The sequence below is a fragment of the Octopus bimaculoides genome, chromosome 3 (genome assembly GCF_046866305.1).
Source record: "Octopus bimaculoides isolate indiv1 chromosome 3, ASM4686630v1, whole genome shotgun sequence".
Lineage (NCBI taxonomy): Eukaryota > Metazoa > Mollusca > Cephalopoda > Octopoda > Octopodidae > Octopus > Octopus bimaculoides.
The window spans coordinates 48771210-48790920 of NC_142930.1; the positions used below are offsets into that span (position 1 = coordinate 48771210).

General features: G+C 36.7%; 1 protein-coding gene across 18 annotated transcripts in view; it reads right to left on the bottom strand.

The window, feature by feature from the left end:
• Positions 1-12263: 12263 nt before the first annotated feature.
• The window catches only part of LOC106878122 (protein deacetylase HDAC6), a 21267-nt gene continuing 13819 nt past the window's right edge, over positions 12264-19711 (bottom strand). For 7 of the 18 annotated variants that reach the window (XM_089348956.1, XM_089348957.1, XM_089348952.1 and 4 more), the window contains 3 exons: positions 15733-15882; positions 14921-15052; positions 12264-12498 (listed from right to left, as the gene is read on the bottom strand). In XM_089348956.1, coding sequence (XP_089205082.1) covers positions 12448-12498; positions 14921-15052; positions 15733-15882 — 333 coding nt within the window. In that variant the 3' untranslated portion in view covers positions 12264-12447. Of the gene's footprint in view, positions 12499-12996; positions 13248-14920; positions 15053-15732; positions 15883-19711 lie in introns of all 18 variants that reach the window. The other 11 variants (XM_089348959.1, XM_052966503.2, XM_052966501.2 and 8 more) reach the window with 4 other exon arrangements.

Below are 19711 nucleotides of genomic sequence, written 5' to 3' on the forward strand. Positions count from 1 at the left end.
TCAAAGTAATAGAAAAAATGTTTTGAAATGTTGACTTTGGCTTTTAGTTGGAACATTTAAATTTGATCATTTTACTTGAGTTGAGCCAATGTAATTCTTGTTCCTTTGTTTCTCTGATGGGATAATGTTTTTCTGAATTTTGAACAAAAATATTGTAAAATCTTGTTGTTCTTGCTATTTATGATTTTTGATCTGAAAACACGAAGAAAAACATGATCATATTCCTGAAACAGAACCAATAGGTTTAATCATAAATTGCCCCTCATTTTTATTCTTCATCTATGTACAAAGCTAAAATTTCAGTATCATTGGAATTAGTCATCAATGTTTAATCTACATGGCATTTTAATAACCTGAGAATAAAAGAATTCAGTACAGTCCTTGTTTGGTTGCTTTGGTTCAAATTTCTAGTCTTTAAAGACTTTATTTGAAAAACAACAAAACACCATTCTGTATACTGCTGCTTAAATTCTCTTATTAAAACCTCAGCATATTTTTGCTATTGTATCCCGTCCATTTTGCTATTATATCAACACTATACTTTAGTAGAGGTTTCTTATAATAGCTATCTATTGTAAATGATGAATTTGAGGAGAATTTGATATCAAATAGTATTGGATAATATAGTATAGATAGTTAATATAATAGCAATAGAGAGACTGCTAAATACAAGCAGTTATAATTAATGTGCAAAGTTGATAAAAAACAACCGCTTGGTGAAACAAGCTCTTATTTTATGCCATGGATGTCACACAGCCTAGTAGTTTCTTCTCCATTCATTTTCATATTTTAATAAAATAATCCTAAAATTTTGACCTCTTAATGTATATATTGTATATTATTTATATATAATATATATATATTATTTGGGTTCTTCCCTCATCCTATAGATAATGTTTCTTTATATTTTAGTTTTAAATAAAAGTCATCCTGTATATTGCATATGTGCATATCACTTCATAAGTCTGAGCAGTTTTCTTCCAAACTAAGCATTAGAGGCATTGGCATATCCTAATAACAAGGTGTCTGACTCCGGAGCAGATTAAACTACAAGTAATCAACAGTTTAATTTTCCATGTATCTCTGATTTTGATTTCTGGGTTGATGTATAAATACAACTTCCAGTATTTATGATGTAGATTCCTTGCTTCAGGCTGACACTTAGGTAAGGCCTCATACTTGCAAGTTTATCCTGCCTCATGAATTGAATTTGTATAAAAAAAAATTTTTAAATTTTAACTGAAATATTATATATCATTTATTTGTGTATAAACAGTATTTTAGTGAGCAAATTTACTATATATATATAGTTTTCTTATATATAGAAAGATAATTTTGTTTTAAAGTGTGCATACAATATATATATATAATGTATGTATACAGTTAAACCAAAGGTTACATTTAGAAATTTCTTGTCAACAAATGCCATATGGAATGTGATCATGAATCTTAGAACGGATAAAAGCAAATGTAAAACCTGGAAAATTGAAGTTCTAAATGCATTGTTGCTTTACACACAGTTGCACATGATGTAATTAGTATTTATATATATATTTTTTTTTACTTTTCAAGTGTTCTGTTAATATAATTTGGTTTGGAATAGAATGTCTTGCTTCCTCTCTTTACATATATATCTGCACACACACACACACAGAATTACCTAAATAGTATATCTTCCAATTGTCTACAATTCTGAAGAAGCACATTATAAATTAAATACTTATATAACAAGAAAAAAGGAGGAAATTTTAGTTCCCCTGCAGTAATTTTAACTTTTTTCGTTTTTTTAATTTTTTTTTTTTAACTTTAATGGAAAATACGATGTAAAATGACTTTTATTGATTTTGTTTTTCTGTTGAGAGAGTAAAGTTCAGGTTTTGAAAATTAGTCTGAATCTTATAGTATATTTCTTTTAATTATTTTTACACAGGCAATGTGTGAAGTTAAAACTAGTAGATATATTTCCCTTTGTAGATTTCCATCCCTCTTCTCATTGTTTACTAATTTTTGTATTTTTGTACAAAAATTTAATATAAAAGAAATTCTATCATTAATTTATATTTATTGATTTAATTTTTTGTTTGTTTTTGAAGTTTGCTTGAATTAAGAAAAAGAGAAATATAGTTTATTTTCCCAATTAAGAGCAAAAATTACATTGAAGTTTCAGGGCTTGTTTCTTTCTGTACTATGGTGTTGCATAAAGAATTTGTAAAGGAAAATCTTATCAATGCTCACCTTTGTGAAATAATTTTAGGGTTTAAGCCATTTCTTTAAAACTTTGCCAAATTGTTCATTTTGGAAAGAAAAAAAAATATTGTTTAATGTCTTGTCTTTGAACTCTTGCTTTTAGTAAGTGAACAAAATATATTTATTTTAAACATAATTATGATTTTAATTGTCGAAATAAAAATTCACTGGCTGAATTAAATATTATTTTCCTGTTATTTGCGTTAAGCACTTTTTACCTCTTTACTCAAACTTTATTTTGGTATATCGCCTCTCAGAAAACAAAAATTGCTTGATGTTTTCTATCTTTCATCCATTGTTAATTTTGGCAGGAAACATTTATCCTGTAGTTCTTTATTAAACCAAAAAAAATATAATTTAAATAGTTTAACAAGGTAAATACTAAAATATCTTACTAGATGTCAGCTATAAATTTCACTCTCAGTTGTATGCTAAAAGTCCATTTTGTGTGTGTCAGGGAGAGAGAAAGTGCAACCATTCACTGGTTTGCTTCTTCATTATCTACAGAATCCACTATACCATGCTATTGAATGCCATAGTATTGAATACTAAAATATAAAGTTATCTTCCTACTAGTTTTCAGTGTATTTATCAAACTTTTCCCCAGAAAGGAAAGTTGGCTTTTACTTATTACACCATTATCTTAAATTCAGAGTTTAATCCTGATTAAAACTCTTTCGTCTTTTACCTTCTCATTTTAACTCTCAGTAGATGCAACTTCACTCTAAAAAAACCAATACTATTAGTTTTGACAATTTACTCTTATTCTATTACCCAGCCCTTTATCTTTGTTTTATTCAATTAGTAAGCCTTGTACATAGAAAATTTATTTTATACACAACAGGTAACGCATACCACTCATTTTATTGCTACTTACACAATTGGATGGCTTAACCTAAAAAGGTGGTAATAGCAGATAGAGCTATAAGGCTTTCTCAAAATAACAATTCCATACAACACTCTTCATTCTACCAATTGCTTTTTGTAAGTTTATTCCAATTATTTTCAACTAACTCAACATGCTACCCTCATTTATATATACTATTTTAAGTATTAGATATGGTTTTCTGTAAAAATTTCACCTTTTGTCTTGTATAAAACAAGTTAAATAAGACCAAATATGCTCAATAAATACAACTTGTATTAGAAACGTGTAAAGGAAACATGGATTCCAAACTTGACCACTCTTTTATTTAACTGACCTTGTTGATTGATGACTAATCAGCAAATTGGTAAATTACTTAATTGTGCAAATTGTGATTATGCAAATGCTGAAGTCAACTGTTACTTATTATGTTTTAGAAGGATCCTCTTTGAATGAGGTATATTTTGGCAGATCACAATTGGCTGGAAGTATATAATTATGCCATCTAAATAACAACAGTCAATACATTAGAAAGCTCTGGCACTGGAGACTGGTTTAATGTTTTCTTTTGGAAATTTTGGTATATTCTGTATAGCCAAAGTGTTTTCAATAAATTACAGCTTTCTCTTCATTGAATAATGACTAAAACAAAATTACTATAAAGCATTCATGTTGGTGTCATATAAAGGCACCCAGCACACTCTGTAAAGTGGTTGGTATTAGGAAAGAATCCAGCCATAAGAACCATGCCTAAACAGACAAATGGAACCTGGGCAGCTCTCTGGCTAGCCAGCTCCAGTCAGACTGTCCAACCCATGCCAGCATGGAAAAACAGACGTCAATTGATAATGAAGTCCTTGCAAATGCTAAGTAGACTTGCATTAGAGCAGTGGTTCCCAAACTTTTTAGAGACGCGACCCACTATTTATGACACCAGTTTATGGTGACCCACTTAACTCTACTGGGTAAAAACATTAATGAAAGAAACAAATTTTTATAACTGTTTCAACGTCTCCATACCCTGTGGGCAGGTATTAACTCTAATACAAAACCTCAAAGCAGTAACTTATCGGCTCAATCAGTGTTGTACTGCACCTTGTTAAAGTTCTCTATAAATATGTAAAAACAGACTTTTCTTTTTTACAATTACGTACAAATAAATAACTTGAGAAAATGACCACCTCTTACTTGTTAAGTTCGTGAAAAAAGCCTACTGCTTGATAAAACAACCAGTTTGGTATTGAAGACATGAGTCTTGAACTATCTAGATAGACAGCAGTTAATCAAAGCTAATGCGTAATTTTATAACTTTTTGCAACCCACTAGGATTCCATTCGCGACCTATCAGTGGGTCGCAAATCATAGTTTGGGAACCACTGCATTAGAGTATTTAGGTCCTTTTAGTACTGGGACTCGGGTCTCTTAACTGATTTCTAAAAATATTTAAATTCATTTCTCAGTTGTATAAAATGGATGATTCCCTCTATTCTTCATTGGATGACTTAACATGAATAAAGTATGTAGGTCAGCAGTAGTAGATTGAGAAATAAAGTTTGCTCAAGATCAAAATGCTACATGTATGGTAACAATCTTGAACTCCCTCCACCCACTGTCTTTCATTCAAATCATGTATAATACTGCAGCATTGATTTTCTCCTTTAAACTAATCAATAGAAAATAATTTCAATGTTGATTGTATTAACTTCTACTGAAAGCTATGTAGCTAGGGGTGAGTTGGCAGAGCTGTCGGAGTATCAGATAAAATGTTTTAGGGTATTTGTTCTGATTCTCTGTGCTTCTGAGTAAAAGTCCAGCATTTCTCTCTCTCTGAAAAAAATTGGTTGTATTTAGACCAGAAGAGGTTGGGCTGCAAGTTCACAATAGCATCCCTATGACTACATCTGGATTTAAGGGCCATCCCACTTCACCCTTTAGGCTGCATTTGTTTCAAACATTCAACTACTTCTGTTTTAAAGTGCCTAAATACTTCTAAGTATTCAGTCCCTGTTGTCTACATGTCCTATGAGGTATAGCAGTTGTCTTTTGGCTGTTTTCTATACTGTCATGGGCTACATGGTTTGACAGGAGCTGAGAAGGCAGAGGACTGAGCCAAAATCCAGTGTCTACTTTGGGATGGTTTCTATGGCTCTACGCCCTTACTAATACCAGACACTTCGTAGAAGGTATTGGCTGCTTTTTTTTAAATATCGCTGGTGCTTGAGTGGTCAGCAAGTAAACTTACATGACAAGACTCCTCAACTGAGTGGGTTGGTTTCATAGTAAGTGATAAGAGCTTAAAGTGATAGAGGAACAGAAATAGATGTCTTGAGCAAAGGAGATACATGGCTAAAAGATGGTGGTAAAGGGGTATCAGAGGATTGAACAAGGTGAATGGATAGGTAAGTTTGAAAGAGTGTGAAAGGTGAGTTACTGAATGATAGAGTGGAGATGGAGGAGAATGCAGTGAATGGCAAACACAGGTGGAGGCTATATCAGAGAGTGAATATCAGTTTTTTTTTTTTTTGTGGGGTGAGAAACAAAGTAGAGGCAGCGTGGGTAATGTGAGGTGTGGCTGGTGTGTGAGATGCACAGTGGCAGGGACAAGGTCGGAAGTACATAAGAGTGGAAATAAGCATAAGTAGTTGGGTCTGCAATTGACAGAAGGAGAGTGTATATGGGGGAAGTGGAGGTGAAAGGAGCATCATTGAAAAATATGGTGGTATGGAAAAATACTGAGATTGTAGGAGACAAAGGAAGTGGTTCTTGGAAGAGTGAATATGAGCACAAAATGTTGGAAGATGGAATATGTGCAGTTTCATTTTCATATAATTACAGCAACTGAGTGAATAGTACCATAGTAAGAAGACTGATGGAGGGGTGGGTATTAGAATGATGAGTTGTGAAGAAGACACATTAAGGTTAGAATGACTGCAAGGGTATGGACATAAATATTATGCTTTTAAAGCCTTGATTTTGCTAAAATGAATAGGTCTTCTTGAACATAGCCAATCTTCATCTCCTTCATGAAACTCAACAACCCAAAGGTCATTCTTTGCTACTTTGGCCCAGGTATACTTGGGTCTCACTTTTCCACAGGTTCCATCCAGATTTAGCAATCGATACTTCTTTATGCAGTTGTCCTCATACATACACATCATATGACCATACCAGCACAATCTTCTCTCTTGTGTGCTACATCTGATGCTTCATGCCCAAATTTTCTCTTGACAGATTTGCACTTTGTTGTATCTGCACACTGGCATTGCACCTCCAGCAGAGCATGCTAGCTTCATTCCTTTCTATGTCCTCTGCATTGCTGTTCATACATAAGCATTGTATGTTTGTCTGTCTGTTTAGACAGACAGATATATATAGATATAAATATTCAATGTATGAGTTTATATTATCATCACCATCATCATCATCGTTTAACGTCCGCTTTCCATGCTAGCATGGGTTGGACGATTTGACTGAGGACTGGTGAAACCGGATGGCAACACCAGGCTCCAATCTAAATTTGGCAGAGTTTCTACAGCTGGATGCCCTTCCTAACGCCAACCACTCAGAGAGTGTAGTAGGTGCTTTTACGTGTCACCCGCACGAAGGCCAGTCAGGCGATACTGGCAACGGCCACGCTCAAAATGGTGTCTTTTATGTGCCACCCGCACAAGAGCCAGTCCAGGGGCACTGGCAACGATCTCACTTGGCTTGCCGGGTCTTCTCACACACAGCACATTTCCAAAGGTCTTGGTCAGTAGTCATCGCCTCGGTGAGGCCCAGTGTACAAAGGTCTTGCCTCACCACCTCAGCCCAGGTCTTCCTGGGCCTACCTCTTCCATGGATTCCCTTAACTGTTAGGGTGTGGCACTTTTTCACGCAGCTATCCTCATCCATTCTCACCACATGTCCATACCAGCGCAATCGTCTCTCTTGCACACCACAACTGATGCTTCTAATGTTCAGCTTTTCTCTCAAGATACTTACACTCTGACGGGTATTCACATCCAACGGAGCATACTGGCTTCATTCCTTGCGAGCTTACGCATGTCCTCAGCAGTTACAGCCCATGTTTCACTGCCATGTAGCATGGCTGTTCGTACACATGCGTCATACAGTCTGCCTTTTACTCTGAGTGAGAGTCTCTTTGTCGCCAGCAGAGGTAAGAGCTCTCTAAACTTTGCCCAGGCTATTCTTATTCTAGCAGCTACACTTTCAGCGCACCCACCCCCACTACTAACTTGGTCACCCAGATAGCGGAAGCTATCGACTACCTCTAGTTTTTTCACCCTGGAATGAGATAGAAGTTGTTTCCTGTTTGTTTACAGTCTTTATTGCACCTGAACATCTGCCACATACAAAATCTAACTTCCTGGTTAACCTGCCTTTGATATTGCTGCACCTCTTATGTGTTCATAGCTTGCACAGGGTACATCTTATAGAGTTACTACCTACTCCTTTTCTACATACTGAGCAGGGCCATCTACCTGAAGGGGTTCGTGTTTTATCTACCTTCCTACTTATTAGGATTTTGGTTTTAGCTAGGTTGACTCTAAGGCCCTTCAATTCTAGACCTTGCTTCCACACCTGAAACTTCTCCTCTAGTTCTGATAGTGACTCCGCAATTAGGGCAAGGTCACCAGCATAGACGAGCTCCCAGGGGCAACCTGTCTTCAACTCCTCTGTGATTGCCTGGAGGACTATGATAAATAGGAGGGGGCTGAGGACGGAACCTTGGTGGACCCCTACCTCTACCCGGAATTCATTGCTGTACTTATTTCCAACCCTCACTTTACTGGCAGCATCTCTGTACATGGCTCGCAACGCTCTCACTAACCATTCTTCTATCCCAAGTTTCCTCATTGACCACCAGATAAGGGATCGGGGGACCCTGTCAAAGGCTTTCTCCATGTCAACGAAAGCCAGGTACAAAGGTTTATCCTGCAGCTGTCTTACTAGAAATATGGCATCAGTAGTGCTTTTACCTGGCACGAACCCAAACTGCATCTCATCTAAATTGATTTGCTCCCTAATTAGTTGGGCTATGATCCTCTCTGTAACTTTCATAACCTGATCTAACAGCTTGATGCCTCTGTAATTATTTGTATCTAAAGCGTCACCTTTACCTTTGTAGCAGTTGACTATGGTGCTGCTACACCAGTCATTGGGTATGACTCCTTCGTGTATCACCTGGTTCGTAATACGGGTGACTAGGCTGTAGCCAACACTGCCAGATATTTTGAGCATCTCTGCAGTGATTCCTGATGGGCCGGGGGCTTTCCCTGTCTTCATACTCTTAATTACTTTATCTACCCTGGTACTATCAACTCGGATAGCTGGTCCCTCTGTTGGGTCAACATACGGCAGGCTCTCTTTCTCCCATTCATTCTCTTTATTAAGCAATCTATCGTAGTGGCATCTCGAGACCTCTTTCTTTGCAGCCTCATTTAGTGCAAGCGTACCATCATCCATGCGAACACATTTCTCTCCTACGACATCACTATTCTCTCTCCTACACTGTCTTGCAACACGAAATACCTCGAGTCTTTGGTCCTCACGGCGCAGAACATTGGCAAATCTTTTCTTATCTGCTTCCCCTCTGGCTAAATAAACCTGTCGCCTAACCTCCCTTCTGGCACAATTCCCTGCTACCACCGTTCTTCCAGTCCTTCCAAGCCAGTTTCATTTGTCTAATAGCCCTGTCTACCTCCTTGTTCCACCACCACGTTACTCTACGATTAAGAAGTCTATCTCCTGGCTGGAGGCACTTATTCATTTTCCTTTACTTTATTCAAAAATTCTTATCGCTCCCTTTAAAATTACGATTTAAGCGTTTTTGCCTAAGCCCAAGAATTCCAGCATGATGTGCTGCTTGACTGGTCCCCCCCCCCTCTCTCTCTCTTTATATATATATATATATCTTCCTCTCGCCATGCCTCCGTCTATCTCTCTCTCTCTCTCTCTCTACTCCTCTCTATCGTAGTTTCCTTAAGGATTCAGGTTCCGGGTATATAAATAAGAAATCACTTCTAAATTGTCTTAATCTCTTCTCCGCTGACATACTACGACGAAGTCTGCAAGATTATGCTGCAGATAAGATAGAGATTTTTATTTATTTACGGCCTCAACATTTTTCTCATAACTTTTTGCGCTTTAGTCTGTTCTCTATTATTTATCTGTTTCTCTCCATGAAATTCAATTGAACTCAGTTTTTGTCTTAAATTCATACCTATTCATTTTCTAAGCTTAGCCATCTTTCCTTGTACAAAGGCTTCCTAAATTCATGCTACTTATCTATCCTATTTACCTAGGTTTCATTGCTCTTTTAAAAATTACGATTTATGCATTGTTGTCTCTCAAATATTTATAATCTACGATTAAGAAGTCTATCTCCTGGCTGGTGGGTGACACCCGCCCTCCCACCCCCTCCACCAGAAGTTCATTCCTCTGTCATCTCACCCCCTCCACCGGAGGTCCCTGTCACTCGTTGATGAGGTAGTTTGCAAGAGGGTGTCATAGAATTGGTCTTTCAGACCATCTGGTAGCCCCGGTTGAGGTGCATAGGCTGAGATGATAGTAGCTAATCTATGATGAAGCACTAGTCTAATCTTAAGTACTCTGTCACTTACTCTAACTACCTCGATTACCTTATCCACCCATTTCTCTGCTAGAAGTATTCCTACGCCCCCGACCTCGTCAGTGTTCCCTGCCCAGAAAACCTTGTACCTGCGTTCTTTGCCTGTGAGAAACCTCGCAGAACCTCCTCTCCATCTTACTTCCTGGATGCAGCACATATCTACGCGTCTCCGTTCAAGCATCTCAACAATTTCACCAGATCTACCTTTCAGCGTGCCGACGTTGAGAGTGCCAATCCTAACAGTATGGGTGTTGGGGGTGTGGGCCTGTAGCCTGGGAAGGGGAAAAGCAGTGTCGTGTACCTGAAAAGAAAGCTTGCAATTGGCAGAATTCATAAGCAAAACAGTACCTACAACCTGCAAACATTACTCAAACTTTATGCGCTACCCAAAAGCAGGGGAGGGGATGGCCGAGGCCACTAGATGGCTCCGGGATGGCAGAGGAATAAACTTCCGGTGGAGGGGGTGAGATGACAGAGGAATGAACTTCTGGTGGAGGGGGTGGGAGGGCGGGTGTCACCCACCAGCCAGGAGATAGACTTCTTAATCGTAGATTATAAATATTTGAGAGACAACAATGCATAAATCGTAATTTTTAAAAGAGCAATGAAACCTAGGTAAATAGAATAGATAAGTAGCATGAATTTAGGAAGCCTTTGTACAAGGAAAGATGGCTAAGCTTAGAAAATGAATAGGTATGAATTTAAGACAAAAACTGAGTTCAATTGAATTTCATGGAGAGAAACAGATAAATAATAGAGAACAGACTAAAGCGCAAAAAGTTATGAGAAAAATGTTGAGGCCGTAAATAAATAAAAATCTCTATCTTATCTGCAGCATAATCTTGCAGACTTCGTCGTAGTATGTCAGCGGAGAAGAGATTAAGACAATTTAGAAGTGATTTCTTATTTATATACCCGGAACCTGAATCCTTAAGGAAACTACGATAGAGAGGAGTAGAGAGAGAGAGAGAGAGAGAGACTGATTTAGAGAGAGAGAGATAGACGGAGGCATGGCGAGAGAAAGATATATATATATATATAAAGAGAGAGAGAGGGGGGGGGGGACCAGTCAAGCAGCACATCATGCTGGAATTCTTGGGCTTAGGCAAAAACGCTTAAATCGTAATTTTAAAGGGAGCGATAAGAATTTTTGAATAAAGTAAAGGAAAATGGATAAGTGCCACCAGCCAGGAGATAGACTTCTTAATCGTAGACTCTAAATATTAAATAAAATATATATATATATATATTCTTTACTTTTTTGCTTGTTTCAGTCATTTGACTGCGGCCATGCTGGAGCACCGCCTTTAGTCAAGCAAATCGAGCCCAGGACTTATTATATATAGAGATAAAACTTACTTGGAAAAGGATGCGTGGCGTTCGATCGTATAATAATATAAATAATATATTAATATATGCATATATCTATACATATATGTACATACTTACATCTATATGTATACATACATGCATATATGGGTACAGGACATCAAAAAAACGTTAAACACAATGTGAAACGAAAACAGAAAATGAACTTTTTTCGAACAACGAAAATAACAAATAGAGAAACGAGACATGCAACATAAAGAGTATACTCCTTAGTCAGTTGTCCCTGTTCCATCTACTCTGTGTTTTGAAGGCAAAGACAATATGCGACTTCGTTGGAACAGTCCTTCCTGCAAAGCAAATTAATTAAAATTTGGAATTTTTTGTGGAGTGTGAAAGTGTTAACAAGAACAAGACAGTAAAAACAAATGGTGAGGTTTGTTGAGCCAAGATGATGGAAAAATTATTATGAATGCTAGGTAGAGCCATGAGAGAAGAGACGGAAAAAAACACGTCTTTTCTTTAGGAAGGCAGTGGGCAGAAAGAGAGATCCCCTTTCGTCACGTGTCAGTGACGAGAGAGTCAAGGATGAAGAGAGACAGAGAGAAGTGGAGTAGATGGAACAGGGACAACTGAATAAGGGGTATACTCTTTATGTTGCATGTCTTGTTTCTCTGTTTTTTCTGTTGCTCGAAAAAAGTTTGTTTTCTGTTTTCGTTTCTCATTGTGTTTAACATTTTTTTGATGTCCTGTACCCATATAATGCATATATGTATACATATAGATGTAGGTATGTACGTATATGTATGGATATATGCATATATTTATATTGAGTGGTTGGCATTAGGAAGGGCATCCAGCTGTAGAAACTCTGCCAAATTAGATTGGAGCCTGGTGTAGCCATCCGGTTGCACCAGTCCTCAGTCAAATCGTCCAACCCATGCTAGCATGGAAAGCGGACGTTAAACGATGATGATGATGATATATATATCTATAAATATATATATATCTCAGTGACAAACAAAAAAAAAAAAGAAAAAAGAGTGATGATACCCCATTACTTTTGATGTCTGAAATACTGTGAATATGGCGATTAGTCCAAAATAATTTCTGCATAGGTTTCCAGGAGAGATTGTACTGCTATCCCCTATGTGCCAAGGTTGAAAATGTTGAAGTAATGATAGTTATGAATTTATTAACAAGAAGTTTTAGTGATTTTTATTAGAAATGAACATCAATAAGATGGTACAATTGCAATATGAAATAGGAACATTTAAGTCAGTCATTGAAAGGTATCAACCATTGGTTATTTCAGTTAGATAATGATGAGACTGCTATGATGTTTTCTCTTTGCCAATAGTCTCCTAAAGGATGGTTATTCTCCAAATTTATGTTTACATGCAGTTTTCTTGGCATTTTGGATTAGCTACAGAAAACAGAAACAAAATAATTAATCAAGAATCTATAATGAAATGCGTGTGTGTGTGTATGTATTTATTTGTACATATATGTATGTAATAAGAAGTAAAAGGAATTAAAAGATCCAGGCAGATATCAATAAAGCTTTCAGTATTAAATGAATTAGGTTAACTATATCTGACCATCAGAACCCAATAAATGCAAGTAGAATAAACATCCCAAGTAATTCCTTGCATATGGCAAGTAGATCCAAATATCATTTAGAAGAATTTCAAGAAATTTGTATATATAAGAACGAAAAAAAAAAAAAAGAATGGAAAAATCACATCTTTAATTGGTGATTACACTATATAATACTAACGATCGATTCTGTTGTGTCAGCATATTTAGATACAGAAAATTCAAAGTGAACTAAGAGAATATCTCTAGTAGATGAATTCATATTTGATATGTGATGTGAAAGAGGAAAAAGATGGAAGCAAAGAGAGAATTGCAGTAGTTTTACCTGTTAGTTTGGAAAAGGGTCGCTTTCAACATCCATGTGCGCTGTCCATCACTGTATACTCTGATGCACTGTCTGCCACCAACTGACCGTTTATGCCTCTCTGACCATGCATGCTCACTGTGGCCCTTCCGGCAGGACCCACAGGCCCCACTTCAGATCTTTTTTAAAACGGGGGCCACATTTTTCATTAACGAAACACTTTGAAACACTGGTAGAATGTGTCATATAAAACATCTTTTTCTCTTAGTCTTCTTAAAAAAAAAAAGAAATCCATAAGTTATTCCATGTTAAAGTTGTCGTATTTCTGTAATTTCAACCAATCACTGACGTCCATTCAGCCGATATACATTAAGTGCCGACTACATAAACAAACGATTCTGAAACAATTAACCCTAACCCTAACCCAACGGTTAGGGTTAGGGTTAAAGCAAATTTAAAATGAAAAAAGCAAATAAAACGAAGGTATGGAGATTAAATATGCTTTACATCGCTTAATCAGCCAAAGGAGTAAATGTAAACAACTGAATACTTGTCAGTGATTGGTTGAAATTATCGAAATAAGACAATTTTTTACATGAAATAAATTCGAATACAAAAATATTTTTCTGTTCTATAACACAAAATAGATAAGTATATGAAGTTTGAAGGTCTTTCCGTACCAAAAACACTACGTAAAACATTAATGAAAAATGTGGCCCCTGTTTTAAAATAGATCCCCCACTTCCAACAGGACATGCCTACTCCCTCACTTGCGGTCCTTCCCTACAACACAGCCTGGCTCATAACACCACATGCCCCCACTGATATGAAGATCATTCAACTAACTTGCCCACACGGCTTAACTTGTCTCGTAATCAGCCAACCAGTGTGGAGGGCACCGCTCTCTCTGTGACTGCCGTGGGGCTTCAGGAATGGCCCCAGTTCCTGGCATGTTGCTGCTGGCTTTGTCTTCTTGTCCATTACTGTTGGCTCCATCCTCCGTTGCAGTGATGATCCTGCACACATCCAACACATGACGTGGCATGCCATCTATGGACACATTGTTCCTCGAATTTACAGAGGTTATTGTCCCCTTTCCCCACTGTGATGTGCACCATGCATTTGGGGGTTTAACCCAGACTTCTTCCCTGACCTGCACAAAGGCATGCTCTTTCTCTTCTGTGGGTTGTGGTGATGCAGTACATGGATGCCTCCACTCGTACTTGGATATTGCCCTGTGTGACACTGACTCCTCAGCCTGTCCCATCTTGTGTGTGTGTGTGTGTGTGTGTAAGAGTGAAAGTTTATCTATGAAACAATGAGGAATGATTCAGCAGACAAGGCACTGGACTATCTACTTATGGGTCATAACATAAATTCAAACCTACTTCAGTTTCTGTGCAGAATACTTTATTCAGCATTACCTCAGCTTCACTTCACTGACAGGAGTAGGCCCCAGATTTTCTGGGAATGTTGCTTACAAAAGACCAGCATTCTGTCCACGGAAAAATCTATTTTTCAGCTACTCCACCTCATGAAACAAGCTAAACACCAATTCTTAAAAGCCTGATTATGAAGGCATTTATTAAGTCACATCAAACATGCACTCTATTTTTTGAATGTGTGTATGCATGGAGAATGGGCAGTCCTACATGTCTGAGTTGTGCTTTAACCAGTTCTTTAATTTTATTTTCCTGTCTCAACCTACATGGTAAAAAGGAACTTCTACAGTTGCATGAGCTAATAGATCTCCTTCAAAGCATATCCTACCATCTGAAAATGAAGTTGGGTTACCATAAATGAAGGCAGGATGATCAGAGAACGCTGATGATAAAAGTTGGAACAACATAGCTTTGTTTGATGAGGGCTGACCAGGGTTACACAGCTACAGCCTTTGTGGTTTGAAATAGTTAACTTAAAAGTTAAATTTTTGACATTCACTTACCTCATGTTCAACATAACTGTTACATCCATAGCACCATACAGAAAGATCTGCATAGCTTAACACTATATAATGGTCAGGTTCTACTTCATGGTGCTTTACCATATGTTCTTGTACATATCGACTACAGAAAACCTGTAAAATCCAGTAATTAAATATATATATATGACAATTTATTCATTATAGAGAAAGGCACATCTGTTCAAAATGGTATCATAGTTATCCTGATATTTATAATAAATGATATTTAGTTGGTGGTAGTGGTGTAAAAACTGTTATTGTTTCTAAATATTAACAATAATTTCTAACAGGCTAAAGACCATAAATTTGGCAACAACCGATTGCAGGCATTTATTTCATTGACTCTGGTGAGGTTTGAACTCTGAATTTAAAAAGACATAATTGATTACCAAAAGCATTGAGTCCAGTGTTCACAACAATGAGAGAAAGAAACAAGTATTGAATAAGGTTACAAAGAATAAAAAAAAATAATCATTTGAGGAACAATTAAATGTTATTAAGAACAATCATCATAATTATTCAGAATTGAATATATACACGAAAATGAAGAGTTAGTTTTAGAACATCTCTAGAGTTGTATACATCCTGAATTGATTACCTATGTTATTAAAACCTTTGTATGTAAATCTGAACAATTATCAAACCACATTTCAATGTCTGTTATGTATGAAAAAGAAATGTTTATGTTAATTCAGTGTTGAAGGGAATCAACACTGGTTGGATAGAATGATCACTGAGAAATCAATAATAAAAACCTAATTTTACACAATTAAAAAAAATATATATATATATACCTTATAGCAAGTAAGACACACCCAATTTTCATTTGTATCCCCACATGTTTCACATGGAGACGATGTATCAAGACCTTGTGGAGGAACACTAGTTACTTTTTCAAGATGTGGACACCAAGTTAAAGGTTGAACACAGTACATAGATTCCTGCTGAAAGGAGAATGATACACAAAGTATTAAAAGAAATATACTTTCTAAAATATCACTTGTACATGTAAAAAAGCAGAAAAGAATGTAATTCTTATGGCCTGTAGGGACACCATATTTCATTATGCAATCATAATATACTAGAAAGTATATTAAATGCTTAAGTGTACTAGGATATGAAACATTGGAACAAAATCAGTACTGGCTATAATTTCTATAGAAAATATGTAGCGATAACTTTAACAAGTGATGTAATTCTTATATATAAATTTTTAAAGAAAATTTGGGCAGTGTATTCCCAAACTAATATCTAAGCAAGGCATGATTGCTACACAATCTTGGCTCTCCTTCACTGTAAATATGTGGCCTTTGTGCCATTGTAAGTGTTCAAATATTGACATGTTCACACAAGTCTATAAAAACTAATAGAACAGTAAATGACTAAGTTGATAGTGTGCTAGACAGGTCATTTAGCTGTGAGTACTACTTGTGGGTAGAAACCAAAGAATGAAATAGTTCGAGAATGAAGAATGGCAGCACCATAAAACTGAAGAATTTGCAGTTAACTTGGAGAAGAATGGACAGTCAGGTTGATATACCTTAGATACATTATGTGAAAAACAAATCTTCCAATAGAAACTCTATAAACATAATGAGTTTTAGAACAATCACTTCCAGAAGAACAAACTTACCAAAGTGACTTCTCAAGTGATGGACCAATGCCACAAATGTGAGGGGTTGTGTGAAATATCTTAAGAAACAGCATGTAAAACCTTTCTCCAATTACTAACAAGTGAGAGATGATATTGAAGTGTGTGATGGCACAATTTTTGCAGGTATAAAGTTGATGGTAATTTTGCTCGACTGATTATTCATTAGAGAAATTACTATAAGAATGCTGCCAAAGATGTCAGTGAAAGAAGTCATCCATTCCATAATGAGAGCAGTACTATGCAATGGAATGCTAAAGTATATTATATAATAGAAGAAATATTTCACTGCTCTTATAAAAATGGTAATATAGCCAAGAGATGGTTAAAATTTATGCTTAAGGATTCTTCAGTTGAAAAGCTAGTCAGTACACACATATATAAAAAATTGGATAAAATGTTATGCTAAAAAAAGCAGTGCATTGAAAACTTGAATTTTATATGATAACTAGCAGTATAACCCGACCTTGTCCGGGTGTGACTTATTACGCCTTCTACGATAAGTCTTGCTAGGTGAAAATCAACTAAAAAAGAAAGCCTTACAACGGAAAAACCCGTATGATGTAAATATGTTCATAATTCAAAAGACGATGAAATTAATAGGGAAAGTCTGAAGACGTAACATTATTAAGCGTACGTAAATTTCATCCGTCTAATTGGCTGTAGAAATGCTTGTGCAAAACAACTTTTTGCGCTGCCCTGATTATATATATAGCAGGGTAATCCCTTTTAGTAGGAGGTAGGATGGCAATTTCTGATGAAGCAATTGCTGGCGATCTGTTGCTACACAGTTTTGCCAGAATTCTATCAGATTAGGCAGAAGATGCTGATGCACCATTTTGCATTATGTTCTAAGTAGCTTCTGGAATGTGGTGAATTGCTGCAGTCTGTTGCTGTCATTTTAAACTGGTTGCTTTCTTTCCCTAGCAAACTCTCTTCTTTGGAGGCATAATCTATGTATATATTAAACAGAACAACAAAAGTTATAATAGATGGCAGGGTCGGTACTTTTCACATATCTGTAATTTTTCAGATTAACACCCGCACGATTACCCAACCCTAACCCTGAAACCCTAAACCTAACCGTAACACTAACCCTAAACCCTAACCCTAACACCCTAGTGAAAATCGTGGTATATTTACCAAACATTGACGAACATGAGTTATATTGTTGTCAATGATTGTGTGTACAGGTAGAAGGTAAGAAATATAAAAGTTGTTAGAAACAACAGTCAAATCTCCCTTAAATCACACAAAGTAAACGAAATTTAAAAATGTTTACATCAGTGGAATTTTTTCGATGTGAACTTTCCAGTGCATTAATTACACGCTCAACATATAATATAGAGAGTAAGAGTAAAAGAGAGAGAGAGAGAGAGAGAGAGAGAGAGAGAGAAAGAGAGAGAGAGAGAGAGAGAGAAAGAGAGAGAGAGAGAGAGAGAGAGAGAGAGAGAGAGAGAGAGAGAGAGACATAAACCCTAACACTAACACCCTAGTGAAAATCGTGGTATATTTACCAAACATTGACGAACATGAGTTATATTGTAGTGAATGTTTTGTGAGAGAGAAGAGGAAGAGAGGGGGGAGAAAGGAATAGAGATGGTAGCAATGAAGAGAGAGAAGAGGAAGAGAGGGGGGAGAAAGGAATAGAGATGGTAGCAATGAAGAGAGAGAAAGAGAGAACGGAAGACAGTTATAAAATAGCAATGCGTGCACGTGTTTATATAAGAAACACAGAAACTAAATCTTATATCTATAATGTTGAATTGTGTATGTGTTTATGTGTATGTTGTTGTCACGGATCACGTATGTGTGGTCGTGTGTGTTTTTACGTTTCTATGTTATGAAAAATATGTTAGAGGTAGAGGAAAGGTATTATATTAGAGAGAGGAAGAAGAAGTAAGAGTGTAAAATGTAACCAAGTTAATCTATGACTTTGTATGTATCACTTTCTCTCTCTCTCCCTCTCCCTCTTTTACTCTTACTCCCTATAATAACGCCGGTACAGGGAGAAGGGAAGGAATATAAATGTTGCTAGAAACGATAGCCAAATCTCCCTTAAATCACACAAAGTAAACGGAATTTTAAAATCTAATTACTGCACTGGAAAGTTCAGATCGAGAAAATTCCATTGATGTAAACATTTTTACGAAAAAGTGGAAAATGTGGATTTCTATAAACTTTCAAAAAGGCTTCACACAAACACACAATTTCAGATTTATATATTAAGATTACATAAATACTGACAGAAAATAACCTGTACAAAGATCAGAGAAAAAGGAAAAAATGGTGGGAACTTTTTCCTCTTTATTTTTCCCTGTTCTTATGTTTTGCACACTACTTAGCAATTTCACTAATGACAGTGGCATGAAGAAAAAGTACTTGATTCATACTGTAAAAGGGCTGGTATTAGGAATGGCATTCATCTGTAGAAATGATGCCAATGCAGACACTGGAGCTTGGCACAGCTCTATGGCTTACCAGATCCTATCAAACTCATCCAACCCATGACAACAAGGAAAACATGTTAATGATGACAATGATGTATTCTCAAATTAAAATAAAATAAAATAAACTGCAAAAACCAATATAAGCCAGCTCACTTCATTGGACACTAAAAACTCTGCTTGCAAAGAAGACCTGTTGAGGCAAGTGAATTTGCAATTTGAAATCTGAAATCGAACCGAATCCGATGACTGGCACCCATGCCAACCTCTCCTTCTTTGGACACTAAACTCTACTTGCGAAGACTTGTTGGAGCAAGTGAAATTGAAATCGTAATTGAACCATACACGATGACTGGCACCTGCGCCAGTGGAGTGCTAAGAGCACTGTCCAAGTGTGTTCATTGCCAGAGCAGCTGTCTGGCTTCCATGCTAGTGGCTTGTAAATAGGACCGTTTTAGCGTAATCGTTACCAGCGTCGCCTTCTAGTACTTGTGCTGGTGGTACATTAGAAAATCATTTGAGCAAGGTTGTTGCCAGTGCCGCTGTACTGGCTCCCGTGCAGGTGGCACATAAATAACACCTTTTTGAGCGTGGCCGTTGCTAGTACCGTGTGACTGGCCCTCGTGCCGGTGGCATGTAAAAGCACCTACTACACTCTCGGAGTGGTTAGCGTTA